Genomic DNA, 12,655 nt, shown 5'->3' with positions numbered 1-12,655 from the left:
TCTAAAGCCAACTCCAGGTAGAGTACGTGAGAATCAAACAATGACACCCAAATTAGTCTGCAGAGAAGTAGTGAATTGCTTGGTCTGGGGAAATCGTAGACACCACAGGTGACCAGGAGGACTGGGGTGAACATAAGAACAGGGTCTTCATCACCAGACGCCAACTCACCACATCCAAGATTGAACTCGTCAGCCCATCCATGCTCCTCCCACACTTCATTTATTTCCCTCCTCAATGAGGCACCAGCATCTTCACTAGAGAAACCTGGAAACTTTCTTTCCTCACGCCAACATCCTCCAATCAATCATCTTGTCTGAAAGGTTTCCATATTAGATGTTAAATCCACCCATCTGTCGCCACTTCTAGGGCCCTAATCCATCCCCCACCCCCATCCCCGTGCCTACCTTTCATTAGGATCCCTGCAACTAATCCTAACTGGTAATCCCCTACTAGTTTTGCCTGTTCACAATATATTCTCGAACCTCATGAGCAGTGAAAATCTTAGAAAAATGCCAGTCTGGTCATGTGACCCCATGTCATCTTGTATAGGACAAAGTCAAGCTGCCCTCCCCCTTGCGTTACTCAGACTCCCACCCACTCTGCCTGGCCTATACTGCTGTACACGGTCTGCTTTAGCAGGCTGTTTCCTACTCAATCCTCAAGTCTCACAGTCTGTTTCACTTTTTTTTTTTTTGTTTTTTGGGCCACACCCGGTGATGCTAAGGGATTTGGTCCTGCTTTGGGGGACCATAAGGGACACTGGGGGATCGAACTTCGGTCTATCCTGGGTCAGCTGTGTGCAAGGCAAACACCCTACCGCTGCACCACAGCTCCAGCCACTCTTTTTTTTTTTTTTTTTTTTTTTTTGGGCCACACCCGGCATTGCTCAGGGGTTACTCCTGGTGGTCTGCTCAGAAATAGCTCCTGGCAATCACGGGGGACCATATGGGACACCGGGGTTCGAACCAACCACCTTTGGTCCTGGATCGGCTGCTTGCAAGGCAAACACCGCTGTGCTATCTCTCCGGGCCCTCCAGCCACTCTTTAAGATGTCTTTCACCCCATTTCCCTCCTCCCATCTGCCACTCTCCTATTCTCAGGGTCTTAGTGAACCTGGTCCCAGTGGTCACTCAGTAGAATGGCTACAAATATGTACATAAATGTGTCATTTAACCCATTGATTGTGCCATGCAGCTTTAACAAAAGCAGATGTGCAGCAGGCCCAGGTTTTCAGCCTCTAAACTCCAACCAGTGGAGGCATCCTTCAAACCATCTCCTTCCCAGTCCCCTTCTACTGCCATTACTTTGCCCTGTATTTTATGTGTATTTGTCCTGGCTGCAGTTTTGTGTAACTACAACTTGTTTTGGCTCCAAATCCAGTAAAAATTGAAAATCAGAAAACATGAACTAAAATGACTCATTTCTACAAAAAAAAATGCAGTTAACTAAACTGACTCATAAGCTCAAACCCATGTATTACAACTGAAGTTCCACATTACACCCTTGTTAAGAATGAACTCAAATTATGTCTGATCATTAGACAACAACATAAGCCCTTTGTTTGAACTACTGCATAATCTTCAACCACTTCCCTCCTAAAAAGGACATGCATAGAAAGTTAGTCTTCCAGAAGTGATATGTCTTTTAACTTTCTAACCCATTTCACATTTTCAAAGCACTTTCACTAAGAAATGTAACGTTTGTGTTCCTATGTAAAACACTGAATGGTAATATATAACTCAAAACAGCCAAACATTTTCGTCTCCAGGCCCAGGAAAAGAGTTCAGAGGTCTGGAGTACAAACTGCCCACAGAAGTTCAGGCAGAAACCACCGGATACTGCATGGTTTCCCCCAGCAATGCATTACTCCTATGTACTACAGGTATGGCCCCCAATTAAACAAAAACAAAACAGATGTTTTCATCTTAAAGGTGAAAGTCTTTTCCAAACATTACTAACATTGTTTTATTTGTTTAAGGAAATAGATAAACGACTAACTCTTTTTTGGGGGGAGGGAGGAACGCCTGATTGTGCTTAGAGCTTACTCCTGGCTCTGAGCTCAGGAATAACTCCTGGCAGGACCATATCCAGGTTGGTTGCATACAAGACAAGTTACCCCTTACTATCTCTCTAGCTTTTACTAAATAACTCTCAAAACAATATTGTACTTCCATAGGTTTAGAAATTTTCTCCATTAAGGGGTTGGAGAGCTAGTACAGCAAGTCAGGGCACTTTCCTTGAATGAAGTAGATCAAGATTTGACCTCTGGCTTCCCAGATGGTCCTCTAGGTATGCCCCCTCCCAAATTTTTTAATTTTAAAAAGAGAGAAAGATTTAGGGGAAAAAATGTTTAAAAAAAAAAAAAAAGAAAGAAATTTTATCCCTTTAAAAAAGTGCTTGGGGCCAGAGCAATAGCACAATAGGTAAGGCATTGCCTTGCACACAGTTGATCCCTGGCACCCCATCTGGTCCCTGAGCAAAGTAAGGAATAACCTCTGAGTGCCATCTGGTGTGGCCCGGAGAAAAACAAAAATAAAACAAAAATGGCTTGAGGCTAGAGCAATAGTATAGCAGGCAGGGCTCTTGCGTTGCATGTCTGTGTCTGACTAGGGTTCCATTTCCAGCATAGGGTTCACCAAGCCAAGAATAATTCCTGAGTGCAGAAACAAGAGTAATTCCTGAGCACTGCCATGTATGGTCCCAAAACAAAACAAAAAAGGGGCTGGAGAGATAGTACAGTCCATTGGATCCTTTCCTTGCATACTGTCAACCCAAGTTCAAGTCCCAGCATCCCATTCAGTGCCTCAACTTAGCCAGAAGTAAACCATGAGCACCTCTGGGTATGTCCCCCCCCCCAAAAAAAAAGGGGCCAAAGAGATAGCATAGAGGTAAGGAGTTTGCCTTGCATGCAACCGATCCAGGATGGATGGTGGTTCAAATCCTGACATTCCATATGGACCCTGAGCCTGCCAGGAGTGATTTCTGAGCACAGAGCCAGGAGTAACCCCAGAGCACAGCCAGGTGTGACCCAAAAACAGAAATAAAAAATAAAAATAAAGTTGCTTCAAATAAGCTATTTATTTTAAGTGAATAAAAATTAAGTCTTACAACTCAATTAATAGTTAAGATTCAGGGCCCGGAGAGATAGCATAGCGGTGTTTGCCTTGCAAGCAGCCGATCCAGGACCAAAGGGGGTTGGTTCGAATCCCGGTGTCCCATATGGTCCCCCGTGCCTGCCAGGAGCTCTTTCTGAGCAGACAGCCAGGAGTAACCCCTGAGCACCGCGGGGTGTGGCCCAAAAACCAATAGTTAAGATTCAAAGAAGTTATGCTTCAGACAATTTTAATTTAAAATACATTTTAAGGTTTCTGGGTTGAGAGATAACAAACAATTTTGCCTTAACAAAATAGTTAAGACACTGCATGTGGCTGACCCCAGTTCAAATTCCGGGCACCACATATGGTCCCCCAAGCACAGATCCAGGAACAATAGTCCCTGAGCACCAGTTTGGGTATGATCCAAAACCTCCCTTCCCACCTCCTCAAGTTATTTTCTTAGTATTTGTTTGTATATGTATTTGTTTTATATCCATTTGTTTAAAGATTCATTCTTGTTTTTCTGTTTGGCAGTCATGCCCAGTGGTGTTCAAGAGTCACTCCTGGCTGTGCTCAGGGGGACCAGATGGGATGCCAGGACTGAACTGCATTGACTGCGTGCAAGGCAAATGCCTCACCCACTGCCTATCTCTTGGACCCAAGATTTCTTTCTTTGATTTTTTTTGGGGACTACACCAAATGGTGCTGAGGGTGGGCTGGAAGAGAAGGTAGCTCCAACAGCGCCTGGAGACCATGAGGTGCCAGAGGTCATATCGAGGCCTTCACCTGCTCAACATGAATGAATTCTAACATGCTGAGCTCCTTTCAGGGTATATGTTCACAGGTGTCAAAAACTCTTAAGAGCCTGAGCAACGGCTCAGCAAGTAGGGTATTTGCTGCACGCAGCTGGCTCAGGACAAATCCCCATCATCCCATCCCATCCCCAAGCGTGCCAGTCGTGTGATTCCTGAGTCTAGAGCCAGGAGTATCTCGAGGCTGATGCTACGTATGGCCTCAAAAAGAAAACCAAAAACAAATAATGGCCAGAATAAGATTATTCCCTGCAAGTTGAGATCCCCAAGTTTGATCCCCAGCATAGCAAATCAATTAACAAAAATAATAAGGGCAGAGAGATAGTACAGGAGTTTAGACATTTGCCTTGCTTGCACCAGACCTTGGTTCAATCCACAGCTTGCTCCCCACTTCTACATGGTCTCCCAAGCACTTCTGAGGGTGAGTCTAGAGTCACAGGTGAGAGAGCCCTGAGCTACATTGGGGGTGGCCCAACCCCACCAATAAATAAGCAATTTTTAAAAACTTTAAAAAACCAGAAATTATTATCATCTCTGGTTAAGAAAAATATCAACTAGTTACTATATATGAAATATATGATTAATTCAGAGAGATTGTTCAAAGGCCTGGAGCACAGAGCTTTTATGTGGAAGGCTTAGATTCAAATACAGACACCGCATGGTCCCTAAACACCTCCCAAGAATGGCCTGGACACCATACAATGTGCCCAACCTCCTCAAATAAATATAGGTGCCTGAGCTTCTATATTCCAGGTGATCACCTGGACTCGATCCCCAGCACCCTTTAAGTTCCTCTGAATACTGTCCAGAAGCTCTGAGCACAGCCAAGTGTGGCCCACCCAAAACAAGATATATATACATACATATAAATATATAAGTGTATATACCCATACATATATAAATGTGTATATATGTTTATACATATAAACATATTTATGATATATAATAAATATGATTCAAGATAGGCAGGCATCTGTTCCACCTTCAAAACCATAAAACTAATTTGGAATCTAGTACAAGTACTTTTACTTCATTAAAAAATTAAATGTAAATCATATATTTTAAAAGTAGTTTTATGGGACTGGAGAGCTAGTACGGTGGGTAAAGCTGCATTTGCACACAGCTGACTCGGGTTAAATATTCAGCATCCCATATGGTCCCTGAGCACTGCCAGGAGCAATTCCTGAGGGCAAAGTAAGAAGTAACATCTGGGCATTGCCAGGTGTGGTTCAAAAACCAAAAAAAAAGAAAAAGAAAAAAGTACCTTTACAGAAGAAGTCTCCAGCAGGGATACAGAATTAATGACAGGCAACTCTAACACTATAAGGTTTTTATTTTTTTAGGTGTGAAGAAGTGAGAAGAAAGTAATTCCAAATAATGTTTCATGAATCTTCTCAAAATAATAAACGTTATCACTTCATATTAGTTCTCACTAATGTACACTGTAATTATCTCATCAACATGAAAAATGACTAAGGTTCTAATTTGGCTGCAAGTTAATCTGCCCTTATTTCAGACATTTGTGGCTGTCACATGAAAGTGTAGGAGAGTCTAAACACTATCTTATTAGTCCTAGATAAGGGAAGTAAAGAAACTGTCAACTCACTCCATTAAAGTAAACATGTTATGACAACGTTTTTCCAGAGCATTCCTTTTCTGCATGCTAAATTTAACCCTTGGAATAGAGAGCAAATACAATAAACACAAATATAAAAGTACTTAGCCTTTTGACAGCTTCTAATTACTACTCTATAACCAATTAAAACTGCTTCCTTTCACCACATTTGCACTTGCTTTCAAACAAATACAGCCAACATCGAAGATAATTATAAAAACAATCGTTGTTAGTGCTGAAACTGAATTTTGGGGGCTCTATTAAGAAAAGTTTTAAGCAAATCATATTAAGAATTCTAACAAGTATCAAATGCTGGCACTTGACTTTAGATTTCAAAACGGAAATTATCAAGCACAGCTGGGAGAGAAGAAAGAGTAGTTACAGTGGTGGACGTGGGCACTTCCGTGATGGTGAAGGTATAACTTTGTAATGTTTATGGTTTATCAAAACCGTAACATGTAACCACGTTATCTAAACTACAAGAGAAAAAAATGTCAAGAGTAGAAAAAGTTCTAGTGATGAAGTAAAAACATTCATAAATCCATGCAATACATTTTATATTGAAAGCTATAAAGGCTAACTTAAGAACAGGTAGGAGATCGGAACAGATTCATCAAAGAAGAAAAACAAGCAGCCAAGAAAAAGCTCATGAAAAGATGTTCATTCAACATGGGAGCCAGAGCGATGATAGTACAGTGCTGATAGTACTTGCCTTGCACATGGAAACCTGCACCCCATACGTTTCCCCAAGTCCTGCCAGAAGTGATCCCTCAGCACAGAGCCAGGAGTCAGCCTTAAGCGCCACCCGGTAAGGCCCAACTCCTCCTTCCAAACACAAAAAGAAAGAAAAAAAAATAATTCAGGGGCCAAAGCGATAGCACAGCGGTAAGGGGTTTGTTTGCCTTCCACGTGGCCAACACAGGATGGACCCCGGATCGAATCCTGGCATCCCATATGGTCCCTTGAGCCTGCCAGGAGCGACTTCTGAGTGAAGAGCCAGGAGTAACTCCTGAGCACCGCCAGGTGTGACCCAAAACCAAAAAAAAAAAAACAACAAACAAAAACAAAACAAATTTCAATACCATGAGTTGTGAGGGAAATAGAAATCAAATCTACTAGATACCACTTCTTACCCACCAGAAACCATCAGAAAGACAGTGGGCAGTGGAGATCTGCTCAAGTGGGCAGAGCATAGGCCAAGAATGTGCAAGGTCCTGTCTCTGATCCTGGGAACTACATGGCCCTCTGAGTAGCCGTCCCCTATCACAAAAGCTCCACAGTGTGTGGTCCTTATTTATAAAGGAAGGGGGCACATGTTAGCAGACCACTGATGGGAAAAGTGAAATGACTCTGGAAGCCAAGTTAGTGAGTCCTATAAACATTAAGCACAGAATTGCCACATAACCCACTGATATCATTTTCTGGGTATAAGCCCGAAAGAAATAACATATGGACCACACCAAAAAAAATTGTATGTGAATACCCATTGAGTACAACTCATACTATCAAGGAATAGAAATAAACAATATGTCAATCAATGGATGAACAGGTAGCTAAAAATATCACAGCCATACAAAGAATATTATTTTGGTAATAAAAATGAACAAAGCGGGACCAGAGAGATAGCATGGAGGTAAGGCGTTTGCCTGTCATGCAGAAGGACGGTGATTCGAATCCCGCCATCCCATTAGGTCCCCCGTGCCTGCCAGGGGCGATTTCTGAGCATAGAACCAGGAGTAACCCCTGAGTGCTGCCGGGTGTGACCCAAAAACCAAAAACCAAAAAAAAAAAAAAAAAAGAGCAAAGCATTACTACATTAGCATGTACCAATACAAAGTGTACTATAAAGTGGACTTCAAAAATATAAGAAACAACATATTGTATGATCCTATTTATAGTTAACAAGGAGACAAAAATAACAGATTTGTAGTTTAAGAGTGGGTAACAGGGAGGGAGTACTAATGGCTTTAAATTTTCTTCTTTTCGATAGTTAAAATAGTCTACAACTATAATTTTGTAAATACACTAAAAACCACTGAATTGAACAGTATGATATATAAATGACATATAAAACTTAACTTTTTTGTTTTGGGGTTATACCTGGTGACACTTAGGGGTTATTCCTGACTCTGTGCTCAGAAATTATTCCTGGGGATCTGGGGAACCAAATGGGATGCCAGGAATTGAACTGGGTCGAGGCAAATGCCAGACAAATGCCCTGGGACTCACTGTGCTATCGCTCCAGCCCCTAAAATTTAACTTTAATGTAAGAAAATAACCCTTAAAGATATAAAATTACACAAAACATAGAAAATAAAAATGAATTTCTCAGTGAAAACAAACTAGCGCTTTTTTTTTTTTTTTAAGGAGAGGGAGATGAAAAACACACCTAGCAGTGCTCAAGGCTTACTCGAGGCTCTGTGCTTAAACATCACTCACTCTTGGAAATACTTAGAGGACCAAACTCAGTGTCAGGGAATAGAACCAAGGGCTGCTACTTGCAAATCTAGTGCCTTACCTGCTAAACTATCTTACCGCTCCATCCCTCTTCTCACTTAGTCAGAACCACCCATAGGATTAAAATCAACTCCAAGGAGCATAAAATGTACATAGATCCAGAAGTGTTGGGACAGTTCTACTTGTAGATTCAATTCTCCCAAAGAAAAAGATAACACTGGAAAGAACTTTAGTTTCCTAATTTTACAATTACTGAAGAGTCAGCTTAAATGTGTGTGTGTGGGGGGGCATACTAGTTAAGCTAGACGGGGTCACAAAAAGTGCTTCCTCCTCCTAATAGAAATAAGAAAAACAGTGTGTAAAAAGAAGTATGAGAAAGACAACACTGGTGCTTAAGTAATTTTAGATGGATGCAATCCAACAAATCACCAGTAACAGAAGCCTAAAGGTTGTAGCAACAGCTCTCCTTGCTTGTTTACTCGAACATGGACTTCCAACCTGAGAAATCTTTATTATGAATTTATTTTGGTTTGTAATAAAGGGGCAGGCTACAGTTCAAGCTGGAAGGCTACTTTCAGATCTGTTTTAACTCAACACAGAGAATAAACTTCACAAAGGCCAGGTGACATGGTCACTGATCAAACTTGTATTCTAATATTAGTTTACATTTTTGTCTTTAAGGCATTTTGTTGACCTTTATGCTTTTTTCCCCACCTTATAGTTTGAAGAGCACTTTAAGAGTTAACTGAGATCTCACATAACTCACTGTGATCTTCACAAACCAATGTAAGCCTATAATAAAGTCTGAATCAATACGTTTTTATTGCATTTTCATTTGGTTTGGGGCGACACCCAGTGATGCTCAGGCTTACTCCTGCCTGTGGGCTCAGGGATTACTTCTAGCGGGGCTTGGGAGGAGACCGGGATGATACCCAGATTGGCCACATGCAAGGCAAGTTCCAACCTGCTGTAATCTCACTCTGGCTCCCGCATTTTCTTTTAATTCTCCTTCTATATCTACTTGAGAACTTCAATGCGTGAGAACCAGGGACTGTTGGTCTCTAGCCCGGTTTTTAACAACTGGTTTTCTCAGAAAGTTCACAAATTGGAGCTCAGTGACTTGACAGCTTGCACTTTCAGGATTTGGGAAATAGTTTAAAATACAATCTCTATCAATGGGCCAACAAACCGTAATTTAGCAAGACTGAAAAAAAGGACATGTACCAGATATCAACATGTATATTGACAGAATGACAACGATAGAAAATACCTACCAGTCATTAGCACTTTCTCATGATGCTTGCTATTCCAAATCTCTTTCATAAATGAAAGGCAGATGGGGACTGAAAACCCTTGGGTTGGTGCAATATTATGTAGAAATTAAATGAGAACAGATCTAGTCTAAACAAGTTGGTTTGAATAAAAAAATGAAGAAAAACCCTCTCCTTGTTCAGCCTCCACTTCTCAGTGCTTGGGGCTTACTCAAATTTTGTTCATAGCCTCAGACTAGATATGTTACTTGATAGCGTACACTTTTAGAGTTTGGGAAATAGTTGTAAACCTAATCGATGTCAAGGTACCAACACATACATAATTTAGCAGAATTCAAAAAGTACAAGTAAATGAAAGAGTAGGTGTCAATACGGATACTGACATATCAATGGTCACGCCTTTAATTTTTTTAAAAAATTGACGGCCTTGGAAATGAGGCTTCAGTTGTTTTGGCCCATTCATAATCATTCCCACAACCTATTCCAATGGCTAGTCTTCTAGTCCTTCTTGGGGTAAAGAGCCCTTGAGTTGATTCATCCGTTTACAACTCTTCTAGGAGCATTTGACAGGTTTAACTGGGTTTGCCTTGGCTTTCAGTTTGGGCCACTAATAGCTTCCACTCACTCTCCTGATTTCAAACCTGGCTATGGGCTTCCATTGATAGAAAGCAAGCAAGCTGTGTTCCCTCGAGTTACAATAACGCCACTTGGCTGCCCAACTTTCCCCGACTCTTAATTAAAAGACATCTTCTCAAGCCCCAGCCTTCAAACTCCCAACTTGCCCGCACTGGGCAAAACGTGCCGTGACATTCCAGGCCACGCGTTCATGGGCATTTTCGACAGACCAAGACGGTACCAAAATCACCCTGGAGGTGAACAATAAATAAACAATAAGTAAAATAAAAATCTCCTCGCTCGTTCACTCGTGGGCAAGCCTGACAGTGCCCGGGGCAAAGTTGGGGCACCGGGAAAGGAAGGCAGGCAGGCAGTCCTCTCGGTTAGGGGTAAATAAAAGCAGCAGAAAGTGGGCTCGATCGCACCCCTAGAATCCTCTCTCCCTTTGGCCAGCAAGCACTGGCACGAAGGGGCAAGACAGACAGACAGACAGAGGCTGTGTATTGGGGGGGCACTGAATGCCAACGTGGGAGCAGAAAAGGAGGAGGACCAGAAGCCAGCTCAGACGGGAGTGGCCAGGAAGGAAAAGGTGTGTGGCTGGTGCCCAGCGCCGCAACTTGGGGGGCACCGGGTGGGCTTTAAGAGACGAAAGATGGGGCCGGAGAGATAGATATCATGGAGGTAGAGCGTTTGCCTTGCATGGTGCAGAAGGACTGGGGTTCGAATCTCATATGGCCTCCCATAGGGTCCCCCCACCTTGAGCCTGCCAGGAGCGACTTATGAGTGCAGAGCCAGTAGTCAATCCTGAGCACCGCCGAATGGGACCCCCCAAAAAAAGAAAAGAGAAAAAAGTTGGGGCCGGAGAGCAAGCTAGCATGCCTTGCATGATGCTGCTGAAGGACGGGGGGTTCGAATCCCATATGGCCTTCCACAGGGAGAGCCGGGAGGGATCCCTGAGCGCCGTCGGGTGCGAACCCCAAAACCAAAATAAATCAATCAGTCAACAAAAGTAAAGCCTACGGATCGCTAGGGCTTCGGCTCTGCACCCAGCCGACCGGGGTGGACCTAGGCTGACCCCGACACCCCGCAGGGTCCCCACCCGGAGCCTGCCAGGAGCGATTTCTGCGAGTGCAGAGCCAGGCGGCACCCCGAGGGCCCCCAAGAGCCGAAACGGCCAGGAAGAGGGGGTCAGCCGAGGCCGAGCGGGCCGAGGGGCGCGGGCGGGAGGCCGCAGGGCGCCGAGCTGTCAGTCACTCACCGCCGCGGTGGCCTCGGCCGAGCCGCGCAGCCAGCCGGGCTCCGGGGCCTGCTCGTCGGGCTCGGGCTCGGACGCCATCTTCCTCCCCTCCTCCTCCTCCTCCTCCTCCTCCTCCTCAGGCCTCGATCGCGCCGGCCGGCCCGCGGGAGTCAGTCGCCCCAAAGCCCGGCCCGGCCCGGCCGACGCGCGTCAAGGAGACTCCGAGGAGACGGACGGACGGACCGGGAGGAAGCGCAGCAGCAGCAGCAGCAGCCCCGGGGACGGGGACGGAGACGGAGACGGAGAAGCGCGGTGACGCCTCGAGGCCCCGCAGGGTCCCTGCCGGGAGGGACGCGAAGGGGAGGAAGGAGCCGGCCTGGACTCGAGCTCGCCGCCGCCGCCGCCACAGCCCCAGGCAAAGGGGCCGGAGCAGCCGAGACGGGCCGGCCGCAAAGGCTTCTGGGAAACGTAGTTTCTCGGCGGGGTCGGGAGCGCTTGGGGGGACTTAGGGCTCGGCGGCGCCACCCGCGAGGCCTTCTGGGAGTTGTAGTCCGATATATGGTAATGAGGTAATGAAGGGGCGTGGCCTCGCGGCTCTTTCACAGCCCCGGGCGAAGGGGCCGGAGCAGCCGAGACCGGGACGGGGGAGAGCACGCAGCAAAGGCTTCTGGGAAGCGTAGTTCTCGGAGGGGTCGGGAGCGCTTGGGTTAGGGCTCCGCGGCTCCACCCGCGAGGCCTTGTGGGAGTCGTAGTCCGCTATATGGTAATGAGGGGGCGGATCCTCGCGGCTATTTAGACCCCACCCACCAGCCCTAGGGTAGAGACGTGGGAAAGAGAAATACAATGAAGGATACAATGGTTTAAATGGCCGTTGTCAAGAACACTCTCGGCCCCAGAGTACACAGAGGAGAAGAAAGGAAACTGAGTGAGGAGGAGAAAGGCAAATATAAAAAGGCAGGGTCAAGGGGTCTCATGTAAATTGATGGTGTTAAAGAGCAGAACTAAATATCAAGCCGGAGTCAGCACAGATCCTGAGACTCAAACTTTAATAACCAGAATTAAAAATGGGTCTGTTTGGGGGCCGGAGATAGAGCGTGGAGGTAAGGCGTTTGCCTCTCATGCAGAAGGTCAGTGGTTCCAATCCCGGCGTCCCATATGGTCCCCTGAGCCTGCCAGGAGCGATTTCTGAGCTAGAGCCATGAGTAACCCCCAAGCACTGCCAGGTGTAACCCAAAAACAAAATAAAATAAAATGGGTCTGTTTTGCTGGCAGGCTGGGCATGTGGTGGTGGCATAAGATGGACTCAGAACATTTGTGGTGGGAGGTTGACACTGGTGATAGATTGGTTCTGAAACATTGTATGTTGAAAACCCTATCAGCATTTCATAAGATAATGTGACTCCTGCAACCCCCCTTCCAGAGTGATCTAGATTATTAATTTTACTCTTAGAATTCTCAGAAACCACATCTTCCATTGTAATTATTGAGAAGCATTCAAACAGGTCTTTGCTACTGTATTAAAGTCCTGTTGGGTCCAAAATTCACCAGCACC

General features: G+C 45.0%; 1 protein-coding gene across 2 annotated transcripts in view; it reads right to left on the bottom strand.

Moving 5' to 3' along the window:
• Nucleotides 1-11,205, bottom strand: part of UBR2 (ubiquitin protein ligase E3 component n-recognin 2) — a 133,184-nt gene extending 121,979 nt beyond the window's left edge. For both annotated transcript variants that reach the window (XM_049764903.1, XM_049764902.1), the window contains exon 1: nt 11,125-11,205. In XM_049764903.1, coding sequence (XP_049620860.1) covers nt 11,125-11,202 — 78 coding nt within the window. In that variant the 5' untranslated portion in view covers nt 11,203-11,205. The remainder of the gene's footprint in view (nt 1-11,124) is intronic.
• Nucleotides 11,206-12,655: the final 1,450 nt, after the last annotated feature.

The sequence above is a fragment of the Suncus etruscus genome, chromosome 18 (assembly GCF_024139225.1).
Source record: "Suncus etruscus isolate mSunEtr1 chromosome 18, mSunEtr1.pri.cur, whole genome shotgun sequence".
Taxonomy (NCBI): domain Eukaryota; kingdom Metazoa; phylum Chordata; class Mammalia; order Eulipotyphla; family Soricidae; genus Suncus; species Suncus etruscus.
Note: the sequence above shows the minus strand (reverse complement) of the source record. Positions and strands in the feature narration are given on the sequence as shown.